Consider the following 25,025-nt stretch of genomic DNA (forward strand, 5'->3'; position numbering starts at 1 on the left):
ATATCAAGGCTAGCTAATATTTGTCTTTATTTTTAAAGAGGGAAAACGTTAGGTAAAGTTTTAAAAGAACTAAAGTGTGGCACTTTTATATAAGACCTATACCAATGCGCTTAACACAATCTTTCTATGAGACTTCCGTTGGCTTTAATGCCGTATTGAGGCCAAAACGTGTATAGTGTTCTTATAACCTACATACTTTGTATTGTGGTAATCTTATAGATTTAAACTCAGCATCACTAACAATAAGAATGCTAAAAACGGCGTATAAGTTCGGATTTCCGAACTTTTCATACTCTCCGCTATGAGAAATTCTGTTTAATGTGTGGCCTCAATATCCCTCCGAAATAGCTGAAATTTGGTATTAAGTCTTGCTTGGGGTATACAACTTTCCACCTGAAATTTGTCGGTATAGGTCCACGTCTTCATATAGTCCCCATAGAACGGTACCGCCGGATTTCTGGTTTTTAGAAAGTTGTGGACTCAATATCCGTCCGAAATGGCTGAAATTAGGTATTAAGTCTTCCTAGGGAGTATAAAACTTTCCACCTGAAATTCGTCGGTATAGGTCAATGTCTTCATATAGCCCCCATAGTAAGGTACCTCCCGATTTCGGTATTTTGAAAGTTGTGGCCTCAATATCCCGCCAAAATGGCTGAAATTTGTTATTAATTCTTCCTTGGGGGTAAACAACTTTCCACCTAAAATTTGTCGGCTTAGGTTCAGGCCTTCATATAGCGCCCATAGAACGATACCTCCCGATTTTCGGTATTTTGAAGGTTGAGGCTGTGTTTATACATTTCTCTGTTATTTTGACTTGTCTGAAAAGAATTTTAAACAGAAAAATTGTACATACAAACATTTTTGTACCTATTATTGAAATATTTGTTGCATAAGAAAACATGTTAAATGCAATTTATGCATTTTGCATAATTTTGCATTTGTCATATATTTCGATTGCAATTTAATCAGAAGCCAAAAATATGCCCCGTCCTAAAATTTGACATGAATCGGACCAAAAATAGGGGTTGCATAAAATTCCGCGGTCTAGTAATAGTATTAGTAAATCTTGAAGTATTTGTCAATGTATGTTTGAATATTTTAAACAGGGACTCAATTCTGTTTTTCTATGAAAATGTGAAACGAAAACTTTTATAAAGGAGAAAACCATGGTAGAACAAACCAGGTAAAGTAAATACTACAACAAATACAACTCAACAACAACCACATAGAAATTTGTTTTTGTCTGTAATGTTAGTGTCCACGGTAAATGTAAACAAAATAAGGAAATGTCTATAAACTATTGGAATTAAAAAAACTAATATTTTTTCGCATTTGATAAAATATTTTGGAAAACATGAATGAAGACTCGTTAGATTTTCAATTTCAATATTTCCGTATCATTCCACTAAATTCATAATTTCTCGCAGAAAGTAGAATTCTTGCAAAAATGTTTGGGGTCGCTGGTAATTCATCGAAATAGGAGATGCTGCTTTCATCTTTTGTTTTTGAAATCAAAATAGCACACGTTTATTAGGGCTTTATTCTTTTCAAGTTTAACAAAATTCCACACATATTAACAAATATTGTACCTCCTCTATAAGCGGTGTTTTAGTGAGCGGCACGTCGTTCGGACCTGGAGGAGGTTACATGTCAATGATATGAAAAAGTCTTTATGGGAAATAGTTTTTGTTTCTGTTGAATAAATTTATTCTTCAAAAAATATATACCCCTAATATACATCGAAGATCGAAATAAATATATGTATAAAATGTCGTATGGAATTTGACACTAACATTACAGCCCAGTTCAGTCAGGTGGGTATTGCTGTTACCTTTTATTGTTCTACCGTGGGAGAAAACTGTCAAATGAAAAAAAAATATATATAAAGGAAAAATATTTTTCATTTCAAATTTCCATAGAACAAGAATCCATTCCAAGGATAGAGATCAAAATGATTTTGAAAATGAAATCCTTTCAATAGGATGAATTTTGTTTATTTTACAAGTGACAAACAAACAATTTATAGATGGTTGAAGTGACAATCAGCTGTATTTCTACTTTGTTTGTAAATTATATTTTTATACCCTCAGCCTTTAGGCTAAAGAGGGTATTTACACTTTGATACGGCCAAAAATGTGCCTCATCGAAATAATGGTTATAGACCCCAAGTATGTTTGTACGATATCCGTTTCAGACAATTTTGAGTCGATCTAGCAATGTCCGTCCGTCTGTCTGTCCGTCTGTCTGGCTGGCTGGTGCGCACGATAACTCTCGAACGGATCAATCGATTCGATTAAAATTTTGGGTGTCGAAATATTTTGTCCAGATTTGATTTAAGTTCGAAGATGGGCCATATCGGTCCACTCCTTCAGGTACCTCCCCCACAAAAGTTCAAAAATGTTCGGAAAAATTGTCTGCACGATAACTCTTTAAGGGAGTAACCGAATTAGTCCATACTTTGCACATCGTGACATTTCTACCAGACATAGATGAGATTCCAATATGGACCCTATTGGTTCACTCTTTCGGGTACCTCCCACACAAAATTTTGCTTAAGTGCAGTTTAAGGCCTGCTCTTAATCCCTTTGATTTTTGTTGCAGCCACTTGTATTCACTACCCTCATTACGACGATATAATTTTTTTCAAGAGCAAGTCCATATATCCTCCGGAATCAGCAAACAACCCATATAATACCATGTTTCGTAGTTGGAGCGCATGATAACTCTCGAACAGATCAACATATTTGGTTAAAATGTTGGGTCTTTCAATATTTTGTCCAAACTTAGTTTAAGTTCGAAGATAGACCATATCGGTCCACACCTTCCGGTACTTCCCCCACAAAGGTTCAAATTTTTTCGCCAAAATTGTGGGCATGATAACTCTAAGAGGGAATAACCGAATTGAGCCAAACTTTGCTATTGGTAATATTACTTTCAGGCATAGATAGAGTTCTAATATGGACTATATCGGTCCACTCATTTGAGTACCTCCCACACAAAATTTGAAAAAAGTATAGTTTAACAACTCCTCTCTGATCTTAATAATTTGTGATGCAGCAGGTTGCACTTGCGACCCCTGTTACGACGATGTAATTTTTTTTCGCGGGCAAGTCCATACTTCCTGAGATAATGACCCAAAAAGGTCCAGAAAATCCTACCGGAACCACCTAAACTGGCTAATGTGTAAAATAACCCTTTAAGAGAGAAATCGATTTAGCTCAAACTTTGTAAATTGAAAAGTAAAATTGAAATATATTTAAATTCAGAAAATTAAGTGCAACATATTTAATTATATAGTCTGCAAGGAAAATATCCATAGACTAATAAAGAAAAAAATATTTCCTCCAGATTTGTATTAGGTCCGAATATGTACTACATCGGATCACTCCTATGGGTACACCCTACCCAAAGTTTGGAAAAAATGCACTCGTTTCGGATCATTCTGAATTTTGTTGCAACATGTAGTTTTTTGCGGCCCTTTCCATCCTGGAAAATTTTCCCAACAGCTAAAAAACCTACAGAAGTATTGTGTTAACTTTTCTTCTTCGGGTACGTGGCTGAGGGTATATCTCTGTCGGCTCAGCTGACTGATACTTTCTTACTTGTTAAAATGAAATTTGCTACCAAAAATACTTTTTTTCATCCTAAACGTGCAATAAAAAGAATCTACGTCAGTTCCGAATCCTTCTTCTTCACATTTTAAATCATATTTGTTCTAGCTGAGAGGATCTTCAAAATGTATCTATGTTTTTCCTGGGAAAATTTTAAGAACGACCCTAATATTCAATATAATTTTTGATATTTTATTTTCAATAACAACAATGTTGTTTTTGTAAATTTTTTAGTTGTTGTAATTCATGCAACTACCTTCTATAAATATGCCTTGAGTTTCAAAACAAAAAAAGGTACCTTTCAAAAATGTTTTTACCCAGGATTTTTTTACGGACATTTCGTAGCAAACGCAAAAAAGATAACATTCGTGGTGTCAAAAGTTCCACAATAAAATACGAAACAGATGAAGCTGTCAAGTCCGCACTATTGGAAATTTGTATTTATCTCCTTTTCCTGATAGTCACAACAATTGGTAAGATATTCATACAAAAATCCAATTGCACAAACATTTTTATTCAATTGACTTTACTAACATATGCTTTGTTTCAGAACCTGCAAGAAGCTACTATTTTTTACTACGATAACATTTTTTCCTTTATGTTATCGGCAAAAATAGTAAAAATTAGTAGATTCTTGGAGTTCTGGAGCAGACCAATTCAAACACATGTACATACATATATTTCGATTTCAGTGGCTGCCGCTTCTCGCCACTTGTACATGTTCTATTTTAATCAAACGCTGGCAAAACTATTTACCGGAAGGGAAATGGAAACGAATTCTGGTGTAGAAGTACGCTTTGAAGAGTTAGTTACAACGGCAGATTGGTGGAATTTTTTACAAAATAAATTCCTGGATGATTTTCACGAAGAAATACAAAATGAAAATTCCTCTGTCGGAAATATTAGTGAAGATACGTCATTAAAGCGGGTGGTATTGAAAGACAATGTACTACTCGGTCCACCACGTATACGGCAAATTCGTGTTAAAGAGAACAGTTGTCAGGTTAACGAAGCATTTGCACGTTATTTCAACACATGTTATGGAGAATATTCCAAGGATATAGAAGATCAAAGTCCTCATTTTAAAAAGTAAGTACAAATTTCTAAGAAATATCCAATATGGTCCCAATGACATGAGCTAGACCTAGCACCGAGTTTTAAAATTTGACGTTTTAAAGTTTTCGGGTGACCGGCTAAAACTAGGGCCAACGAAAAAAGCGGTTGTAAAGCGGAGACACATAAGCAGTATGGCCTACTTGTACTTTATTTGAACGCAATTTACAACCCGGTCGAATTTAACACTTTTTTAACTTGTTTCCCTTTAAAATCTAAGTAATTTATGTATTACGTTATTGCGAATGATTAACATAATAGTGTGCCTTGTTTGTTTTGTTCATATGATTGCTTAAGTCTGGAGTATTCCCCCATTGGCTTAACTTCATCATTACCTTTCTATACAGAGAGTAATGTTTACAAAACGCACTGACAGCCTGCAAAATTTACTGACCGCTACCAATATCATGATTTTATCCCGGCGAAGGGAATTATCAATTGGCTTTTCAGTTTTTGAAATGATGATTTTTCTAGTGAAAACCTGAACTCTTTAAGCATCGAGTATTCTCATGTTAATGAGAATGATGCTCACTTTTTGGCTTTCTCAAAAGGGACTTTAAATTCCAACAACATACTCACAGGTAACTGTGTTGATGTTACTTCAACTCACAGAAATCGATGATTTCTTATTTCTTTCTTCTTCATTTTTCACAACTTTCGATGTGGATTAGCACGGCATCGTTGAAATAAAATCTTTGTATAACAATGAAGCACCACCCCATAGAACTGTGAAAAGCTGGCATAATGTATTTAATCGTGGTTTACGCCATTTAAAGTACGAAAGTCATGAAGGTTTTCCAAATACGAAGTAGTGCCAGAGAACATCGGTGGCGTGCGTGACGTGTCGATTGGTGCAAAGAAATTTTGAAAAGATACGTCAAAAGACGTTTATAAGATCGTCACAGGTGAAGAATCATGGATCCTATGTGTTGAACCCGAAGCAAAACAGCAATCGACCTTATGCATCTTCGAAGCAACTGGTCGCCTGTTTCTTTGGCTAAACTGGCCATGTGGCGACTATTCCGCTTGAGCAAAGTAGGACCGTCAATTCCGAGTGGTACGCCACAATTTGTTTGACTGAAGTTCTCGGAGAAATTCGAAAAACGAACCAGTTAAGACGAATAATTGTGCGCCATGACAATGCGAGTTCCCACCCATCGGTTCAAACCAGTGCATTTTTAATTGGCGAAAACGTCGAAATGATGGGTCATCCGCCGTGCAGCCCTGACTTGGGTCCCAATGACTTCTTTTTATTCCCGTACATTAACAAAAAAGGAGTGATCAACGATTTTCGTCTCTCGAATCTGTCTTTTTCGGATTGGAAAATGTGATCCAACAATTGGTTTGTGCGCATGCAAAGGTGTATAAATCATGCTGGAGAATACTTTGGAAAACAATAAAACCGTTCTGGGTGATAAATATTCGCGTTTGCATTATTCAGCCTTATTACGGTTGGCGTAGTCGTATCCAAAATTGCAAATTGACGTGTCGTAACGTCTAATTGGTATTATGTATGTCGTACACGACATTTTCGCAACGACTAATTGGTATTATGTATGTCGTATACGAGATATTACAACTCTGTATGCCATTCTTTTACAATTTTGCTACCACGAGAGGCGTTTTATTACGAGAAACGCTGTGAAATTAGTCGTTAGAGATTTTGTTGACGACAACAGACAAATTTCTTAAAACGTTAATAAAAACGAACAAATAAAATGGATTTAAACAAAAGGTATGTGTCTATATAACAAAAAGATTATATATTCGTATAAATTTTATAATATTGCACATGTTTTAGAACAAAAGTCACCACAAAAAAGCAGTTTGACACAATGGTCCAGATTTTGCAGAACAATCCAAATTTGGCCAGAGGTTTCAGCAATGGAATAAAAAAAAAATTAGCGTGAAAGAAGAGTGGAATAAAATTAGTACGAAACTCAACATTTTAGGACCGCCAGTACGAACAGGTGAGGGCTGGATGAAAGTCTGGGCTGACTACAAATTCAAGTTAAGGAAAGTTAGTTCACAATACCGCAGGTCGTAGTGAATCAGGATCCCCGCACAATAACCCCTGTGAGCATAGGTATCACTCATGGAAATGAGCAACAGGTCCAAGTGAACCAGGATCCCTGCACACTAGTCACAAATACCCCTCACAGAAATGGATTTCAGCAACTGAGTATCAGTCATGGAAAATATGTTTGATTCTTGTCGTAACTGTTTTCGTCTTACGTTTAAATCGTTCGGAGTATATTCATCCTCATCGTCAGATATAAAATAACCCACACTTAACATTTTTATGGTTTATTAATAAATAATTGTTTTTTATTTTAACTGACTCTACTTTTTTTGTTTTCTTTTTTATAACAGGGTGGCGTGTAATAGTCGAATAATCTTCAACATCCTGTATTTTTGCAATCTATTACAAAACAGACGTAGTCGAAAATTTTACATAATGCCAAAAATTATTGACTACGACATCGCCTACGACACTTGAACGCCTACGACAACGCCAACCGTAATAAGGTTGATTAGGCCAGAAACCTATGCAGTAGACCTCGTATAAGCTACTTTGCCGGTACATGTCTCCCATAAAAAAAACAAAATTAAATTAATTTAAAAAAATAAATTTCCATTGAAAACATTAAAAAAAATTTTTGCGAGCACATCCGCGTTTTTTGGTACAGGGTTAAGAAAAAAATCGTGGTTTCAAATCTGCTCGCGTTCACAAAATTGGATGCTGCGCCCAAAAGTTATGGGGGTTTTATTCCCTTATAAAGAAAAAATAATTTAAAAGTTATCCTTGTGTTGTAATAAGTACACGGCGAAATTTTATGCAACCCCAATTTTTAGTCAGATTAAGGTCAAATTTTGGGATTGGGCATTTCTTTGGCTTCTGATTAAATTGCAATCGAAACATATGACATATGGAAAATTATGCAAAATGCATACATTTTTGCATATGTAAAATTTACTGGTTGCAAACAAATATATATATATATATATATATATATATATATATATATATATATATTGGATACAAACATATTATGTTTGGGTCCAAACCACACAGGGATCTCGCTTATTTAATTAAAGTGCTGTGTGTGCTGTAATAGAAGACGCAGAAGCGAAGACGGGAGGGTAAAAAGTTTATTTTTTCTTTACATGGTATGTTGTTGTTGCGATTTTTTTTCCACAAGCAGTAATTATACCCTCAGCATTTATGCTAACGAGGGTATATACACTTTCATACGTGCAAAATGTGCCTCATCGAAATAATGGTTTTAAACCCCAAGTATGTTTGGACGAAATCCGTTTCAGACAATTTGGAGTTGATTTAGCCATGTCCGTCCGTCTGTCTGACTGGAGCGCACGATAACTCTCGAACGGATTAACCGATTCAGTCCAAAATTTGGCTTTCGTAATATTTTGTCCAAACTTAGTTTAAGTTCGAAGATGGGTTATATCAGTCCACTCCTTCCGGTACCTCCCCCACAAAAGTTTAAAAATGTTCGGAAAATTTGTGCGCACGATAACTCTTGAAGGGAATAACCGATTTGGTCCATACTTTGCACATTATGAAATTTCTACCAGACTTAGGTGAGCTTCTAATATGGACTCAATCGGTCCAATCCTTCAGGTACCTCCCACACAAAAGTTCGGAAAAGTTAAGTTTAGGATCTGCTCTTAAATCGCTTTGATTTTTGTTGTAACAACTTGTATTCACCGCCCCCGTACGACGGTACAAGTTTCATCTGGGGCAAGTGCATACTTGCTGAGCAAATAGCCTGAAAGTTGCAAAAAAAACCCTATGACACCGTGTGTAGGGGTTGGAGCGCAAGATAACTCTTGAGCGGATCTGCCGATTCGGTCCAAAATTTGGCCTTCGTAATATTTTGTCAAACTTAGTATAAGATCGAAGATAAGCCATATCAGGTACCTTACCCACAAAAGTTCAAAAATGTTCGGAAAAATTGTGCGCACGATAACTCTTGAAGGGAGTGACCGATTTGGTCCATACTTTACTCATCGTAATATATCTACCATATGTATGTCAGGTTTGAATATGGGCTATATTCGTCCACTCATTCGGGTACCTCCCACACAAAATTTCGGATAAGTACACTTTAAGACCCGCTCTCGAATCACTTTGATTTCTGTTGAAGCAACTTGCATCCGCTGACTCAATTACGATGGTAAAGGCTTTTTCAGGGGCAAGTCCACACTTCTTGAGAAAAGAGCCCAAAAGGTGTCTAAACTTAGTTTCAGTTTGCAGATTGGCAACAAATTCCTGTACTTCCCTCCCACAGTGTGTCCAAATTTAATATTTTGTGCCAAAATGAAAAAAACAAATTGTCGAAAATTCCCTACAATTTTATATGAAGGGCTAGAAAACATGCTAGCTAAGAGAGAAAAACAAAAATTTCGTTGGTTGTACCGTTATATTTGAAGTAACGGTACCTCTAACACAGGGTCGAGCTTCTTTGCTTAGACCGTATAGTGAGGGCGCCCACTGAGTTGTTTTTGCATTTGCTTCTCTCTCTCACGTACAGTGTAAATAAATGAAAACAAACAAAAACATAATGTGGTTGTTGCTTTTTCACTCATACGTTCATACATGTCTTCGCTTTTGGCTGTATTTCTGTGGTCGTCGCTCCTCTAACATGATCTTATTTTCGTTAAAACAAATACTAAAAATCGCAAGGAAATTCGTCGATTTTGTGAGGACCATATTATCACGAGTAATTGGAATTTTTTAATGGTTCTTTTGCTATCCGATAACTCGAAACCTGACGTATTACACTGTGGTTAGAAGTAAATGTATTTGCGTTCCTTTTATGTATAATAACCTGATTTGTTTTGAACATTTTTATGCGTATATTTTTAATAAGTTCTTTTTTAATAGGATATAACTAAAAAGTACCCAAATGTAGAGGAGCTCTTGAACTATCAATATTTCGATAGAGAAATTGCGACTAAGTGCGACGCCGGAAAATAGGCCCTTTATAACATTACCACCCGATCTTACGTGTTTTGAGGATTTTACCTAAAATAATCAACCGATCTAGCTAATAATTTTAATATATCGTTTTCTACGAGTAAACTATCTCCTTACTAAAAATTGTATATATAGTTCCACGTTTTGGTGTAGCCCCTATACAAGGGTACCCCCCGATTTCGGGTATTTTAGGGTTTTTAAATACATTTTCGAAAAGAAGTTGCTAAAATTTTGCATTTAGGGTTCCTAGTGGTCAATAAACAACGGTACCCCTGATTTTTGGTAAATTTGGAGTTCCAAGATACATTTTCCGACCGAATTATATATTGTTTAATATTTGCAAATATAATTTGCTAAAATTTAACAAAATGAAATAACGAAAATAATTTCACTGTTGACAGCCTGTCATTCTTTTATCTATGGCAACAATGACGTTGCTATTCATTGATAATGGCCCTTAGTTGGTGATATGCACTGACGATCAGCTGCAGTATATGAATAGCTGTCGTTAACATAGTCCCACGCTTTTGAATAGCACCCATAAACAAAAAAACATAATTTAAACACCAACATATTCCCATTTTTACGCTAAGTAAATATTCCTCCATGAATTTAATTAGTTAAATTTTTGTTAAAGTATGCATATTAATCGAACTATTTTATGTTGTTAAAACACAAGTCTGTATTTAAGGATATAGCGTTTTGTATTTCTATAACCCCAAAACGCGTTTTAAATAACTTTAAGAAATTATCAATTCTTGTTTAAATTTATCTATATTACACAAACTTTAAAATTTCGATAAACCTGTTTTTATTTGGACGTTGACCGAATGCCTTGTAACTACATGGAATAAAAGATCTATGTCTGATAAACATCTCCTCCAAATTGCATAGCTCTATCTTCATCCGTTTAGAAAATATAGATTTTTGACACAAAAAAAACCATTTTGGACACACTGTGCCTCCAATATTTAAAAATGGTATGGACAATATCCTTTGGCAACCAAATTTGTTCAGAAGTTGGATCTCCTAATATTTTGTCCAAATTTAGTGTAACTTCTAAAATGACCGATATCGATCTCACCTCACCATAAAAGTTAAACAATTGTGTCGAACTGTCCGTAGATGAAAGTTTCAATTCACATGGTCTGAGGGTATATCTCTGTCGGCAAAGCCGACTGATACTTTTTTACTTGTTTTTTTTTATGTACAGTTAACCAACAAGCAAGCGAAGAGGAAAAGAAAAATGGTATGATTTTTTTTTTGCTTTTTCTTCAGTTTTCTAAGGAGCATCGTTGAGTAAAGACGGTAAAGTGAGTAAATAAATCAGTGTTTTGTGTTTTCGTAAAGTAACGGTGCTTTTTAGTAAAGTAAATGCCCAATATATTTTATAATTGAATAAAAAAGGCGAATGGAAATATTTTATTGGACAAAGAAGAAATCGCATTTAATATTGGTTTCTTCGAAATATGGATGTACCTATGTAATAAATACAATCATTTGATTCCAATTTTGAGGACAATGTGTTTTATTTCACAACTAACGTGAAGTGTTCAACGATGTTCCTATATTTTACAATTAATGGTTTTTATTTGTTTTTCTTTCTAAAAGTGTGACACTATTTCTTGTATTTGGAATAAGCGGCTGTTGTTGCTTTTGTGTTTGGTATTTCTAATAAAAGAAAAACCACCATCTATAAATGTGTGTGTATGTGTGTTTTTTGTGACTTTTAAGTTTTGTATTTATATTTCATCCAAACAAATATTTGTTTGTCATAAACATATAGCTATTTGCACCCAAACATATATTTGTCTGCACCCAAACAAATATTTTTTTGTACTTAAACATATATTTGTTTGCAGGACCCAAACATATGTTATGTTTGGGACTGTGGCAAACATATATATGTTTGCTGCAAAATACATATGTTTGGGACATATGTTAGAGAGGCCGTTTTTTCCTCCGTGTATAATCGTGTAAATTGCCTAGGTCATTATGTGGTTGCGCCCTCTAATTATATTAAAAATTCAAAAAAGCCGAAGTCAAAACTTCAAAATGTTGGCATCGATTTTACTGGAATGCTTTTTTACATATCGAAAAATCGTACATCAGAACTATCTTGCCCAAGCAATATTATTTAATTCTTTCTTTGAGCACAGGCCTGAATGTGGCGTGGTTTTTCCAGATATCAAGAAAGTACGCAAAAGAACTGGTATATGAGATAGTGTCTAAAACACTTCAATCAACAGAAATTATGGACATTTTATATATTTACAAAAAGTATTTACTATTTCGTTTTTTTTTTTTTTTTTTTTTTTTTTTTTTGAAACTCAACAGCACAACTTTCTATACCACAACGCAGCTGAATGTTAACCCGATTCGTGGCGAAATAAAACGATATTATGGTGCTGGATATGTTCAAAATTTATCATATGATCGTCCGATAAATGAGGAGATTTTGGAAACATTGAAATCGTCAAAATGGGTAGATCGTGGTACAAGAATAGTCATTATAGAATTCGTTTTGTTCAATTCGAATTCCATGATGTTTGACAATGCGAAGTAAATGTTTGTTATGTTACCGGCCTGTCACAATTATTTGTAAAGAAAGGTCTAATTATAAATGTTCACTTGTTGAAAATTTCTCACGGAGAAAAGTCAAAATTAGAACAAAGACTTTTAATTTGCAATTAAAATATGAATCAATAATTCTGATATATTTCATATAGTTTTAATTTCGAAATTCAAACATCACCGGCTATTTGGCTGCTCCCTATTTATTTATAATAACATGGCGAGGTAGCGAAAATGAGAAATTTCCCACAACTGATCATTTATTCTTTGGCTGTATATGTTATATTTTCTGGCGAAATTATACTAGTGCCATAAACTTAGTGTGTTCTTAAGTTATGCTGAGTAGAAATTAATTTCAATTAAGCAATTAGAATCTAAACATTACAATTACAAATTATTATTGTGACAAAGATCATAAATTTGAATAATTTTATTAATAATATTATGCCTGTCCGCGTACTCGATAATTTGTAATAATTATTACAAATTTTTCGAATTTTGACAGTTGTATACCTGAATTATAATTATATTATTAAAAATTATAAAGTACGAGGACAAATCTAGTATTTACTTGTATGTATATTAGAATATTAGCTGAGCTGACACCAGTGGGTGGAATTATAACATCTCATCAATTCCAAGCAATCAAAATACATTCAATATGGTCTGATACGGATTATGGTGTTCATATAGCTGCTGTGATCTTCTATGTAATGACTGTATTTTATACCTGTGAAGAGATTGGTGAATTAATAACAATAAAAGCTGCGAGATATTTCAAATCAATATGGAATATATTGGATATTTCTGTTTTGTTGGTAAGTTTGAAATAAAACACTCATCTCATTTGTGTCCAGCCATTCTATTTATGTATTTGTATATTCAAAAATGGAATATTATAATTACACTTTTAAACAAGTCTTTAACTGAAATGAACAGACAAACATTTATAAATATTTTTGTTAACCCTCCACAGTTTGCACACAAAGAACATTTTTATGTCACACTGTGAGTAATTTTTTCGTTGAGGATTATTAATCATGTTCAGACTCCGCAACATTATAAAAGATCAAAACAAAGAAGACACGTGTTGCCCCTTCTTTCCGTTTCTCATAAACTTTTTCTGTTAAGGGGCCCAAAAGTTTGGGGCCTTGATATCTAAAGGAATAGTTTTGTGATTTTTTTCTGAGACAAATTATAATATTTACAATCAATAGAACAAAATCAATGTAAAATCGTCAAGGTCAAATTTAGTTTATATTTTTTTTTTCTCGGGTTTTGGTCTAAAAAGATTAAGCCGTTAAAAATATCAAGGAAACAACCAACTGCAAAAATGACCGTAAGATCTCTAAGATTTTGAACGGTTTGGTGTCAATGGACCATAATCGGTAAAATTTTTTTTCTGCAGTTGTTTTGCAGTTTTTACCTCTATGAATTGTTCATAGAAAGTTCATATGTCCCAGAATCGCAGCAAAAATTTAGAAGCCACATGAGCTGAATAACCCATTACAAAGTTATGTAAACAAACTAGTTTCTGCATTACCAGTAAAAAATCTCAAAGCAAAACAACGCACTTACTGGAAATCCGTCGTTTTTCTTGGATCAGACCATCTCCCAATTTCATTACCTCTGAACGCCGCACTTTTATCAATTATGGGAAATCTAATTTGCCAAGTTTCAAAGAGTTCACTAATCAACGCTTCAGAGATCTGCCCAACCCCTCTGATGTTCGGGTAGCAGATAGGACGTTCTGAACCGTCATCATTGCTGCAGTCCCTCGTCATATACCTGTTGGTCGAATACCCTAAGAGAAACCAAACTTTCTAGCAGAGGCGACGTCATTAGCGGATGACCATGATGAGCTTCGTCGTGCCAACCCCAGTAACCCCAGCACCCCGTCTCTTCAAAGTTAAAACGACGTTACTTTGACTGATCCGAAGAGATGCGCAAGATATTTCAATCCACAGTTTGTCGAATACCCCGAGAGTGACAAAGCGAAGAGAAGAGTACTACGTCGCATTAGATCTCTTCCAGCAGAGGATGAACCACCACAATTTTAAACGGATTGTGTTGCGAATGTCTTCAGGAACGCTAAATCATCCAAAGCCTTGGGCCCGGATGGAATCTCCATGGAAATGCGGAAACATTTGGATATGCTGGGAGTTCGGTATCTCACTAAAGTTTTCAACCTGACTGGGCACCGAGTCACATCGTTTCCGTAGTCTTGAAAATGGGCAGGGTGGTACCGCTACTGAAGCCAGACAAGTATGTCAGCAAAGGTGCATTATATAGACCGATTTCGATTTTGCCGCCCGTAGCAAAGACACTTGAGGCTTTAGTCTTCCCCAGCTTCAGAAATAGCTATCCAGTTGCTGATCATCAGCGTGGGTTCCGTAAGCAGCACAGCACAACAACAGCGCTGCACGCCATCTCAGTGCATATTGTCGAGGACTCAGCCAGAACAAGCCGTTTGATAGAACAGTGATGGTTGGCGCTCGATTTATCAAAAGCCTTTGATACTGTCAAGCACTCCATGCTGTTTGAGGAGATCAAACAGACAACACCCCGGCCAAATTTGAAACATTTGATAATCAATTATACATATGTGTAGTCACCAGTCGTACCTGAAATTCAGGAACAAGAAGTTTAAGCCCCCTAGAGTGGAACATGTAGTTTCCAAAAGTGCGATGACATCTCCGGAACTGTTTAACCTCTACCTCTTCTGTATTCCGCCCCCTACCGACGCATTGAGGATGGCATTGAGATCGTAACGTATGCGGTTATTTGTACGATTTTGGCGTCAGGGAAGGTACCCTGATGTTGTTTGTTATAGGCTGAGGAGGAATATGCAAATATCGGCCTCTTAATCTACGGTCACTCTGTTCACCACATGGACGGCACATTTTTTTTGCGTTTTTGTACTAAATTGACCATTTGCGACCCTATAAAGTACATATATTATTATTATATATTATCGTCCATCCAGAAAATTGTCATCATACGTCCTTTTTTAGCTATAACGGTAACTTCTGATTTTCGGTATTTTGAGGGTTTTAGCGACATTTTTGACTGAACTACCCGTAATTTGGCATTTGAGTCACAAATCTTATACATCAAAAAATTTCAACATAGGTCCATGTTTTGGTATAGGCCTCATATAACGGTACCTCCCGATTTCTGGTGTTTTGAGAAATTTAATTACATTTATCATTTGAGGTTCAACAAAGGTCCACACTTTGATATAAAGCACATCGCGATTGAAGACTTCTCTTAACTAAGAATGTGGACAGGAAAGTGACACTAATTATTCCATTTTAGTTCAGAATACTTTATTGTGGCCGAACTTAACTTTTTTTATTTGTTTTCATGTGTGCTTTCATATGAAAAATACATACATATATTTGTCTTTACAGATGTCATATTTATCTTTGGTCTACAACATGTTCCATCATAAATATTTGAATGATATTCTACAAAAGTCCAGAGAAAATCCAAACTACTTTTGGAGTATTGACAAAATTTGCTTTTGGAATTTACTGTACATAGACATGATGGGAATATGTGTGTTTTTGGTGTGGATAAAAATTTTCAAATATATAAGCATAAATAAAACGATGCTACAGTTCAGCACCACATTAAAGCGGGTATATAATTCTGAACCAAAAGAAAACAACAACAAAATGTTAAATTCCGTCTTTTATTTTGGCAGTGTGCAAAGGATTTGTGTGGGTTCGCTGTTATGTTCTTTATTGTCTTCCTGGCCTATGCCCAGCTGGGCCTTTTAATATTTGGCACCAGTCATCCCGACTTTCGTGGATTCGGAATTGCCATTATAACCCTGATGCGTATGTTTTTGGGCGATTTTGAATATGAGCTGATAGAAGAGGCCAATCATATCTTGGGTCCGATTTACTTTCTGTCCTATGTCTTGTTTGTATTCTTCATTTTATTGGTAAGTACAAGTGAGTTAAATTTAAATATGCTTTTTTATTATTTTTATTTTCACAGAATATGTTTCTCGCCATAATAAATGACACTTATGGCGCTGTTAAAGATGAAGTTAATCAAGGTCGTTCGAATTTCGGCCCATATTTAATGAAAACTATTCTAAACTGTTTTTGGTGGAGGAAAAAAGATACAGATATTGAAAACCCGAATTATTCCAATTCTATGGAGCATTTACAGCTCCAAGGTCGCAATGCACCAAGTACTGATACTTTATATCCCCTGACGAATGGCAGCACTACTCCCGATGATGATACGTTGCGTTTGCGTATTAGTGAATTAATTAGAGAGTAAGTGTTAAGGAAAGAATATTGAAGATTTTTTACAAGTTTTGTTTATTGTATTTCAGATATTTTGAAGAACTACCTCCAAGCCAACATCACTTGCATAACGCCTACAATAATTCAAGGGATAGTGAAGATGTACAACGGTACGTAGAAATATATGTGCATGTGTATCTAGTGAAATCACTTATGTAGGAAAAGCTACAGATTTTGCTAACAAATTCTAATTACTAGCAACTAGGAAGGTTAACATCTTCAACTTTTACATAAAGCAAAATACATACATATGTATGGTAAAAACCAAATTGACTTTGCAATTCCATTTGAAAAAATTTAACTATTTTTTGCTCATCCACAATTTTTGGTATAGAGGTTAGGGAAAGAATTCTGGCTTCAAATCAGTTCGCGTTCACAAAATTGGTCGATGCGCGCAAAAGTTATAGTGGTTTTCATTCTCATATAAAGAAAAAATATTTAAAAATGTCTTATTTGTCGTTATGAGAAAAAAAAACGTTAACAGCATTCCATATATATTCATAGATGTTTAAATACTTACTAAATTTAACACTGTGTAAAAAATAAAACGTTAAACTTCCGACCGATATAGCCCGTCTTCGAACATGACCTGCGTGCAGGCAAATTTTTCAGGATTCAAAAGTGAAGTAACTCACATTGGGCGGTATGGTTATCCGAAGCCATGCCAAAACATAGACCTATATTTACAATTTTTCGAATTGATTTTTTATGAAACAAGTAAGAAAGTATCAGTTAGCTGAGCCGACAAAGATATACCCTCAGCCACGTACCCGAAGAAAAACAGTTAACAGAATACTTCTGTAGGTTTTTTAGCTGTTGGGAAAATTTTCCAGGATGGAAAGGGCCGCAAAAAACTACATGTTGCAACAAAATTCAGAATGATCCAAGACGAGTGCATTTTCTCCAAACTTTGGGTAGGGTGTACCCATAGGAGTGATCCGATGTAGTACATATTCGGACCTAATACAAATCTGCAGGAAATATTTTTTTCTTTATTAGTCTATGGATATTTTTCTTACAGACTATATAATTAAACATGTTGTACTTAATTTTCTGAATTTAAATATATTACAATTTTACTTTTCAATTTCCAAAGTTTGAGCTAAATCGATTTCTCTCTTAAATGGTTATTTTACACATTAGCCACTTTAGGTGGTGCCGGTAGGATTTTTTGGACCTTTTTGGGTCATTATCTCAGGAAGTATGGACTTTCCCACGAAAAAAAAATACAACGTCGTAACAGGGGCCGCAAGTGAAACCTGCTGCGTCACAAATTAATAAGATCGGAGAGGAGTTGTTAAACTATACTTTTCCAAATTTTGTGTGGGAGGTACTCAAATGAGTGGACCGATATAGTCCATATTAGAACTCGATCTATGCCTGAAAGTAATATTACCAATAGCAAAGTTTGGCTCAATTCGGTTATTCCCTCCTAGAGTTATCATGCCCACAATCTTGGCGAAAAATTTTGAACCTTTGGGGGGAGGTACCGGAAGGAGTGGACCGATATACTCTATCTTCGAATTTAAACTAAGTTTGGACAAAATATTGAAAGAGCCAAAATTTTAACCAAATATGTTGATCCGTTCGGGAGTTGTCGTGCACTCCAACTACGACACATGGTATTATATGGGTTGTTTGCAGTTTTCGTGCTGATTTCTGAGGATATATGGACTTGCTCCTGAAAAAAAATTATATCGTCGTAATGGGGGTAGTGAATACAAGTGGCTGCAATAAAAATCAAAGCGATTCGAGAGAAGGCCTTAAACTGCACTTAAGCAAAATTTTGTGTGGGAGGTACCCGAAAGAGTGAACCAATAGGGTCCATATTGGAACCTCATCTATGTCTGGTAGAAATGTCACGATGTGCCAAGTATGGACTAATTCGGTTACTCCCTTCAAGAGTTATCGTGCGGACAATTTTTCCGAACATTTTTGAACTTTTGTGGGAAGGTACCTGAAGGAGTGGACCGATATGGCCCATCTTCGAACTTAAATCAAATCTGGACAAAATATTTCGATACCCAAAATTTGAACCGAATCGATTGATCCGATCGAGAGTTATCGTGCGCACCAGCCAGACAGACAGACAGACAGACGGACGGACATTGCTAGATCGACTCAAAATTGTCTGAAACGGATATCGTACAAACATACTTGGGGTCTAAAACCATTATTTCGATGAGGCACATTTTTGGCCGTATCAAAGTGTAAATACCCTCTTTAGCCTAAAGGCTGAGGGTATAAAAATCCTTGAAATACATAAATAGATCGAGCGGTACCGTTATATTAAATCGATGACTTATACCCACAATTCCCTGTTTTTACGCGAACAGAGAAGAGATACCACATTTTAGCTTTTCGATTTAATAATATGGTAAAATTTTTAAAAATAGCGAAAACCAACTGTACCCCCAAAAGTAGTATAAATACTAATATTCCGCTATTTAGGTTGGATAATGTGGATAAAATCTTCAGAATTCCCAAAATCGGGAGGTACCGATCTATTGGGGCTGCATAAAAAGGTGGTCTTGTATTGACAAAGTATTGGGGGAAAATTTTACACCCCTAACGAAGACTAACTACTAAATTTCCGATATTTCCTTGGTATAGATGATAGATGCAGAACTATTTCCTGAAAATTCGCCTTTGTCCCCCGTACAAGGTACTAAGAAATTAAAGACCGGTCAGTGGCACGTTTTATCGTTACCCGATCGACATAAAATTTTATATATAAGGTCTTCGGTTCAAATGGAAAAATTAGGTGGTATTCCTATTACTCTACACCCACTTCTTTTTATACCATCCACCATAATATTGAGGTTATAATTATATTTGTAACTCCGTTTGTAACGCGTCGAAATAATCGGCGGAGACCCTTCAAAGTACATATATTCTTGATCAGCAAAATTTCTAAGTCGATATATCCATGTTCGACTGTCCGCTCGTCCGTCTGTAGAAATCAAGGCACAGCAAGCAATTTCTAAGATAGAAGATTGTAATTTGGTACAGAAGTTTCTATTACACATAGGATGTTTGGAATTGAAAATGGTCCACGTTTTGATATAGCCCCCATAGAACGGTGCCTCGCGATTATTGGTATTTTGATGGTTGTGCCATCCATATCCCACCGAAATGGCTGAAATTTAGATTTAGCCTTCGTTGGGGATATGCGACTTTCCACTAAAAATTTTCGGTATAGGTCCACGTCTTCATACAGGCGCCAAAGCTCGGTACCTCCCGATTTTCGGTATTTTGAAAGTAGTGTCCTCAATATCCCACCGAAGTGGGTGAAATTTGATATTGAGCCTTCGTAGGTCCACGCCTTCATGTAGTCCCCGTAGGACGGTACCTCCCGATTTTCGGTATTTTTAAGGTTGTACCCTCAATATTACACCGAAGCAGTATTTATTCTTCGTTGGTGATATAAAACTTTCCACTTGACATTTTTCGGTAAGGCTCCACATATAGCCTCCAAGTGAGGTCCCTCCCAGTTTTCGGTATTTTGAAGTTTTTGGCTCCAAAATCACACTGAAATGACTCAAATTCGGTATTTGGTCTTCGTTGGGTATGAAATTTTCCACCAGAAATTGGCCGGGTATATAGGTCTTTACGTATTTTGGTTACGTATTTACGGTACCCCTATTTTCGGTATTTTGAAATTTTTAGCATTATTAAGCGGAATAACTGAAATTTCGTATTTAGTCTTCGCTTAAGGTTCAAAACATTTCAGGTAAAAAATTCTCTTGAAAAAAGTCGGCAGTATAGGTACACGTTTTCTTAAAGCCCCCATATAAGGGTAGCCCGCATTTATGATTTTTTGAAGATCTTTGTTAGATTTTTCTGCCGAATTGGATGTTAGTTGGAATGTTGTCATCGCAGAAGATGAAAAATTTACTCGCATAAAAAGCTATCCATATCCAAGTTAATGTCTAGCCGATATTGCCCAATTTTATGTACATATGTATTTGGAGGGTTTTTTGTTAAATTATCGAACCGAGATTCCCGTAATTTAATATTGTGAAAATTGTAAATATTGGTCCATATTTCAGAAAGAACAACGATGACGCCCCATAGAATTCTTAAAAGGGGGAATTACTAATTAGGATATTGTAAAGTGACGTCATCACGCACATATATATAACATAACAACACAATACTGGCTGCCACTAAACACTCTGCATATAGCACGACAACTCAATACCGGCTACCACCTAATACACTGCAGTCATGAACAGCCATTCAATAGGCAGCAGTCACTACATTACATCTGTCTACCTGTAGTGTATTAACATGTATCGCAACGGAGAATTCAATTCTGGTGTAATTTAGCCATAACCATTTTAATGGGCACAGCGGGTACTCATTTACTCTGTACTCCAGACCACCAAAGTATTTGCAGAATTGCTTGAGTAGGGGAGCTTACTACTGCAGGGGGTTACTACACGGGTTGGAACAAAATACTGTTCTAAATCCGTCAACTTACACTTCGGTGCTAAGGCGTTCCACTGGGCTTTCGGGTCAGCACTTCCACTGGGCATTTGTGTCTGCTCTTCCACAGGACCTTCGGGTCAGCTGCACTGAGCCTTCAGGTCTGCAGTTCCACAGGGCATTTGTGGCGCCTGTTTCAATAGTAGAAATTAGACCATAACACTAAACAAATATCCTAACCTATCGTGTTCCCGAACATCGGCAACCGAACGCCGAACCCATCGTGTTCCCGAACATCAATAGCCGACTGCCGAATACCTCGCTATCCCGAACATCAATCAACAGCCGAATCCATCACTATTCCGAACATCAACAGCCAAGTGTCGAACTCATCGTGTTTCTGAACTTCAACAACCGACTTCCTCCCGCATTGTATTGCCGCTCACCCACAGCCGAGCACCGTATACACCGATTGCATCAAACATTGATCCCACGATCGTCACCTACCCATCACGTCGATCGACTATTGACAAACTTTCATCTGCGAACCGTCGTCATAACAGCAGGTTCCTTATCATATATAACCCGTCTTCCTGATCATATATAACCCGTCATCCCGATTATCTACAAACCGTCTTCCAAACACCAGGTTCCCGACTATCTACGAACTATCGGCGAAACCGCCCGGGTTCCGATATCCAGCAAACCCTTCAACAACCACCGATTCCGATGAGTCGTCAGATCAATTATAACCATTGTCTTAATACGTCCACTCATCAGGAAGCCCCAGCTCACTAGTTCCAGTCCACCTGGTCACCTTCACGCCAACGATCAATCCATAATCCATAAAAAAAGAACATATCCATGTGGTCTTTATCCCCGAGTAGATTGTAAACTAGTCTTTAAATCAATAAACTCCGAATTAAACCCCCAGGAAAGGGAGAATATTAGTCCTCACATTTCATAAGGTTTAGTGGGTCCTTATGGAGACCCGAGTGTTCTTACCCCAGCAAGGAATTAGAGGAAGAGCTTAGTACTTTCACAAACGAAAGGAGGGTATAAAAAATTCGGCCCGACCGAACTTAACGTCGTTCTTACTTGTTAAAGAATATTTTAGCATACTTCTTTTTATGCACATTAAAATATTTCCTCGCATTTAGTTTGTAATTTTTCCTAACTATTCCTTTTTTCTTCTTATAAATTGCATTCTATTTATTACTACTAACGCCCAAATGTTCTAATTACAGTTTAACAAATCGCATTACACTGCTGGAAGAACTTCTGGAACAATTAATAGCAGGCATGGATCGGATTTTGCAAAGAGTTGAAGTAAAGCAAAAAGGCAGTAAGAACAAATAAAGGGGTCACATTGGGTTGTGAACGGCATTATATGAGTGAGAGCCTGTGTCTGTCTTCTTATAAGTATTTTTTTATGTTTTATTCTTTATAATTTCTATTCGTTTAAATTCAATTAAAACAAGATGTAATAGATGGATTACATGATGTAAAATTATTTCATAAGCATCTACATAAAAATGGCTTTTTAACGCGTCTTACATAAAAATTATTATAATTAGACAAAATATGTAAGTTTTAAATTGCAGTCATTTTCCATGTGGGTGACCTAATCATGCATTAGTCACTGATTCCTAACTGGAAATTTCTTTAAACGGATTTAGAACAAATTTTCATACGATCAATTCTTTTTTTCAAGTACTAGTAATGCCTCAGTAATCTGTAGTGAAATTCGAAGTAGAATATTTCTTCCACTGTCATCATCGCCGTCGTAAGTAGGCACCAAATACAACGATTTCATAAAAAAAAGAAAAATCTCAATTTAAAGCTGCCTCTTTTCATAATTATAGTGATACTTTATAGATATTGGATCACATAATGATTGGAGGTGATCCAATTCAAATTATCAGCAGCGGGGTCAAAGGGGACGTGATGGTGTTCCAATTTGCCCAGCATGCAAACGTTGCCGCCCTCAAGGATATTATCAGTAGCATAATACGGGAAAACGGCAAACTAAAGTTGGTGAGGAAAGACCAAATTCCTCAACTAACAAAAACTTCGGTATTCGTCAGAGGATGGGGCAGCAAGTTCGAGACGGAACGCATGCTCGAAGTCTTTGGTCACCAAAACAAGGACTTGGACGTGAAGAGATGGGAGGTCTTCCACAGGGAGGAGCAGGAGGACGGAACTCTCCTTGTGGTCGGAATTGACCATCTCTCCATGGCTAGTCTGACAAAGACTAAGGGCAGGGCTTTCTACATCTCCAAAGCTGTCCGCTTCAAAGCAGGAAAGGCGGTAATCGGCGAAAGCGAGGAAGCCAAACAAAATAGCGAAGAGGTTTTACCTCCCAGCAAAAATGAAAAGGGAGTCGATGCCGTAATCACCGACTCTCAAGAAGCCCGTTTACTGGAGGACCAATGATTGAGGTCATCCAGATAAACCTCCATCGGAGCGAGACGGCAACTATGGCCCTGATGGAGCAAATCAATACAGGTAAAATACATATTGGCTTGATCCAGGAACCTTGGACTATTCAGAACAAGGTCTCTGGACTAAACCATATAAACTACCAACTGTTTTATGCAAATACGGGGTCTCGACCGAGAACCTGTATAATATGTCACAAAAACTTAAGTTTTCTTTTCTCTCCAGAGTTGTCAACATCGGACGCAACTGTGCCGAAGCTGGGGAATGGCAATATATACCTTGCGTCAGTATATTTACCGTTCGACTCGCCGACACTACCACCTACGTCGGAGCTGCAGCGGTTGGTGAGGAAAGCAAAACAAACAGGTAACGAAGTACTAGTAGGTAGCGATGCTAACTCACACCACATTGCGTGGGGTAGTACTAATACTAACAAAAGGGGCCAAGCCCTTTTAGATTTTTTGAATACTAACGACCTAATAACCTTAACATAGGTAATAAAGCCACCTATGTTAACAAGATTAGGGAAGAGGTATTAGATATAACAATATGTTCCGAAAATCTTTTAAACGAGGTGCAGAATTGGAGCGTCTCGGAAGAGCATTCCTTCTCGGATCATCGTTATATAAGATTTGAACTAACACGGCCACCGCCGAAACCTATAAGTTTCCGAAATAAATCCAAAACCAATTGGATAAAATTTGGGAAACTAATAAAAGATAGGCAAGGGCACGATAGATATGAATGCCTAAGCACGGAAGATATAGACAGAAATGTCAACATTATAACGGAGGTCTTAGTAAAGTCATTCGAAGAAAGTTGTCCCCTTCGAGAGAGGAAATCTGCCTACGAAAAACCCTGGATGACAGGAGAAATTCGAAACAAAGGCAAAGAGGTCCGAAGGCTTTACAATAGAGCTCGACGAAAGAAATTAGCTGTATTCTGGGACAACTATCACACAAAACTTAAAGAATACAACAAAATTACTAGAACAGCAAAGCGCAATTCCTGGAAACTTTTCTGTGAACAGGTAGACAGCGAAAATGATGTATCCAAAAAAAGTTTCTATCGAAAACCCATACACAAACCGAGATCATGGTGAATGATATGGGAAATAAGATGGAAACAATCTAGGACACGCTGGGGCTTTTGATGAATACACATTTACCGCCGAACACACAGGGGTGCCGGTAGTGAGGGAATGTGTTACAGAGGAAGCACCAACAATTGATGACGCGATGGTAAAGGATGCCATCAAGAGCTTCAAACCCTTCAAAGCAGCGGGGCCGGATGAGATATTACTCCAGAAAGAGATGGACTACATTGCGCCCAAACTATCTGGAATTTTTAACGCATGCTTAAAACTTGCGTATACCCCTAAAGCCTGGCAGGAGGCGAGGGTAGTATTTATCCCCAAACCTGGGAAGGCAAGTTACGCAATTCCTAAGTCTTATCGTCCGATAAGCCTACCATCCTTCCTGCTTAAAACCATGGAACGAATAGTCGACACCATGATTAAGAGCAAGA

The 25,025-nt window shown here is 36.6% G+C and overlaps 2 protein-coding genes across 8 annotated transcripts in view; both read left to right on the forward strand.

Annotated features, from left to right (window-relative positions):
- Positions 1-25,025, forward strand: part of Pkd2 (Polycystic kidney disease 2) — a 52,155-nt gene that overhangs the window by 11,817 nt on the left and 15,313 nt on the right. For 2 of the 7 annotated variants that reach the window (XM_073958622.1, XM_073958620.1), the window contains exons 2-10: positions 3,933-4,084; positions 4,304-4,700; positions 12,064-12,288; positions 12,887-13,118; positions 15,714-15,944; positions 16,010-16,252; positions 16,309-16,595; positions 16,655-16,735; positions 22,304-22,401. In XM_073958622.1, coding sequence (XP_073814723.1) covers positions 4,330-4,700; positions 12,064-12,288; positions 12,887-13,118; positions 15,714-15,944; positions 16,010-16,252; positions 16,309-16,595; positions 16,655-16,735; positions 22,304-22,401 — 1,768 coding nt within the window. In that variant the 5' untranslated portion in view covers positions 3,933-4,084; positions 4,304-4,329. Of the gene's footprint in view, positions 1-3,845; positions 4,085-4,303; positions 4,701-12,063; positions 12,289-12,886; positions 13,119-15,713; positions 15,945-16,009; positions 16,253-16,308; positions 16,596-16,654; positions 16,736-22,303; positions 22,451-25,025 lie in introns of all 7 variants that reach the window. The other 5 variants (XM_073958621.1, XM_073958617.1, XM_073958623.1 and 2 more) reach the window with 5 other exon arrangements.
- LOC141388613 (uncharacterized) lies at positions 22,417-23,926 on the forward strand. Its single transcript, XM_073958626.1, has 3 exons — positions 22,417-22,842; positions 22,922-23,564; positions 23,724-23,926. Exon 2 carries the CDS (start codon positions 22,950-22,952, stop codon positions 23,490-23,492), a length of 543 nt encoding a protein of 180 aa, XP_073814727.1. The 5' UTR covers positions 22,417-22,842; positions 22,922-22,949; the 3' UTR covers positions 23,493-23,564; positions 23,724-23,926.

This window comes from Musca autumnalis, unplaced genomic scaffold (assembly GCF_047663935.1).
Source record: "Musca autumnalis isolate F117 unplaced genomic scaffold, ASM4766393v1 scaffold_1, whole genome shotgun sequence".
NCBI classification, from domain to species: domain Eukaryota; kingdom Metazoa; phylum Arthropoda; class Insecta; order Diptera; family Muscidae; genus Musca; species Musca autumnalis.

Coding starts and splice junctions, on each gene's coding strand:
- LOC141388613 (XM_073958626.1), top strand. CDS start 22,950: ATGATTGGAGGTGATCCAATTCAAATTATCAGCAGCGGGGTCAAAGGG.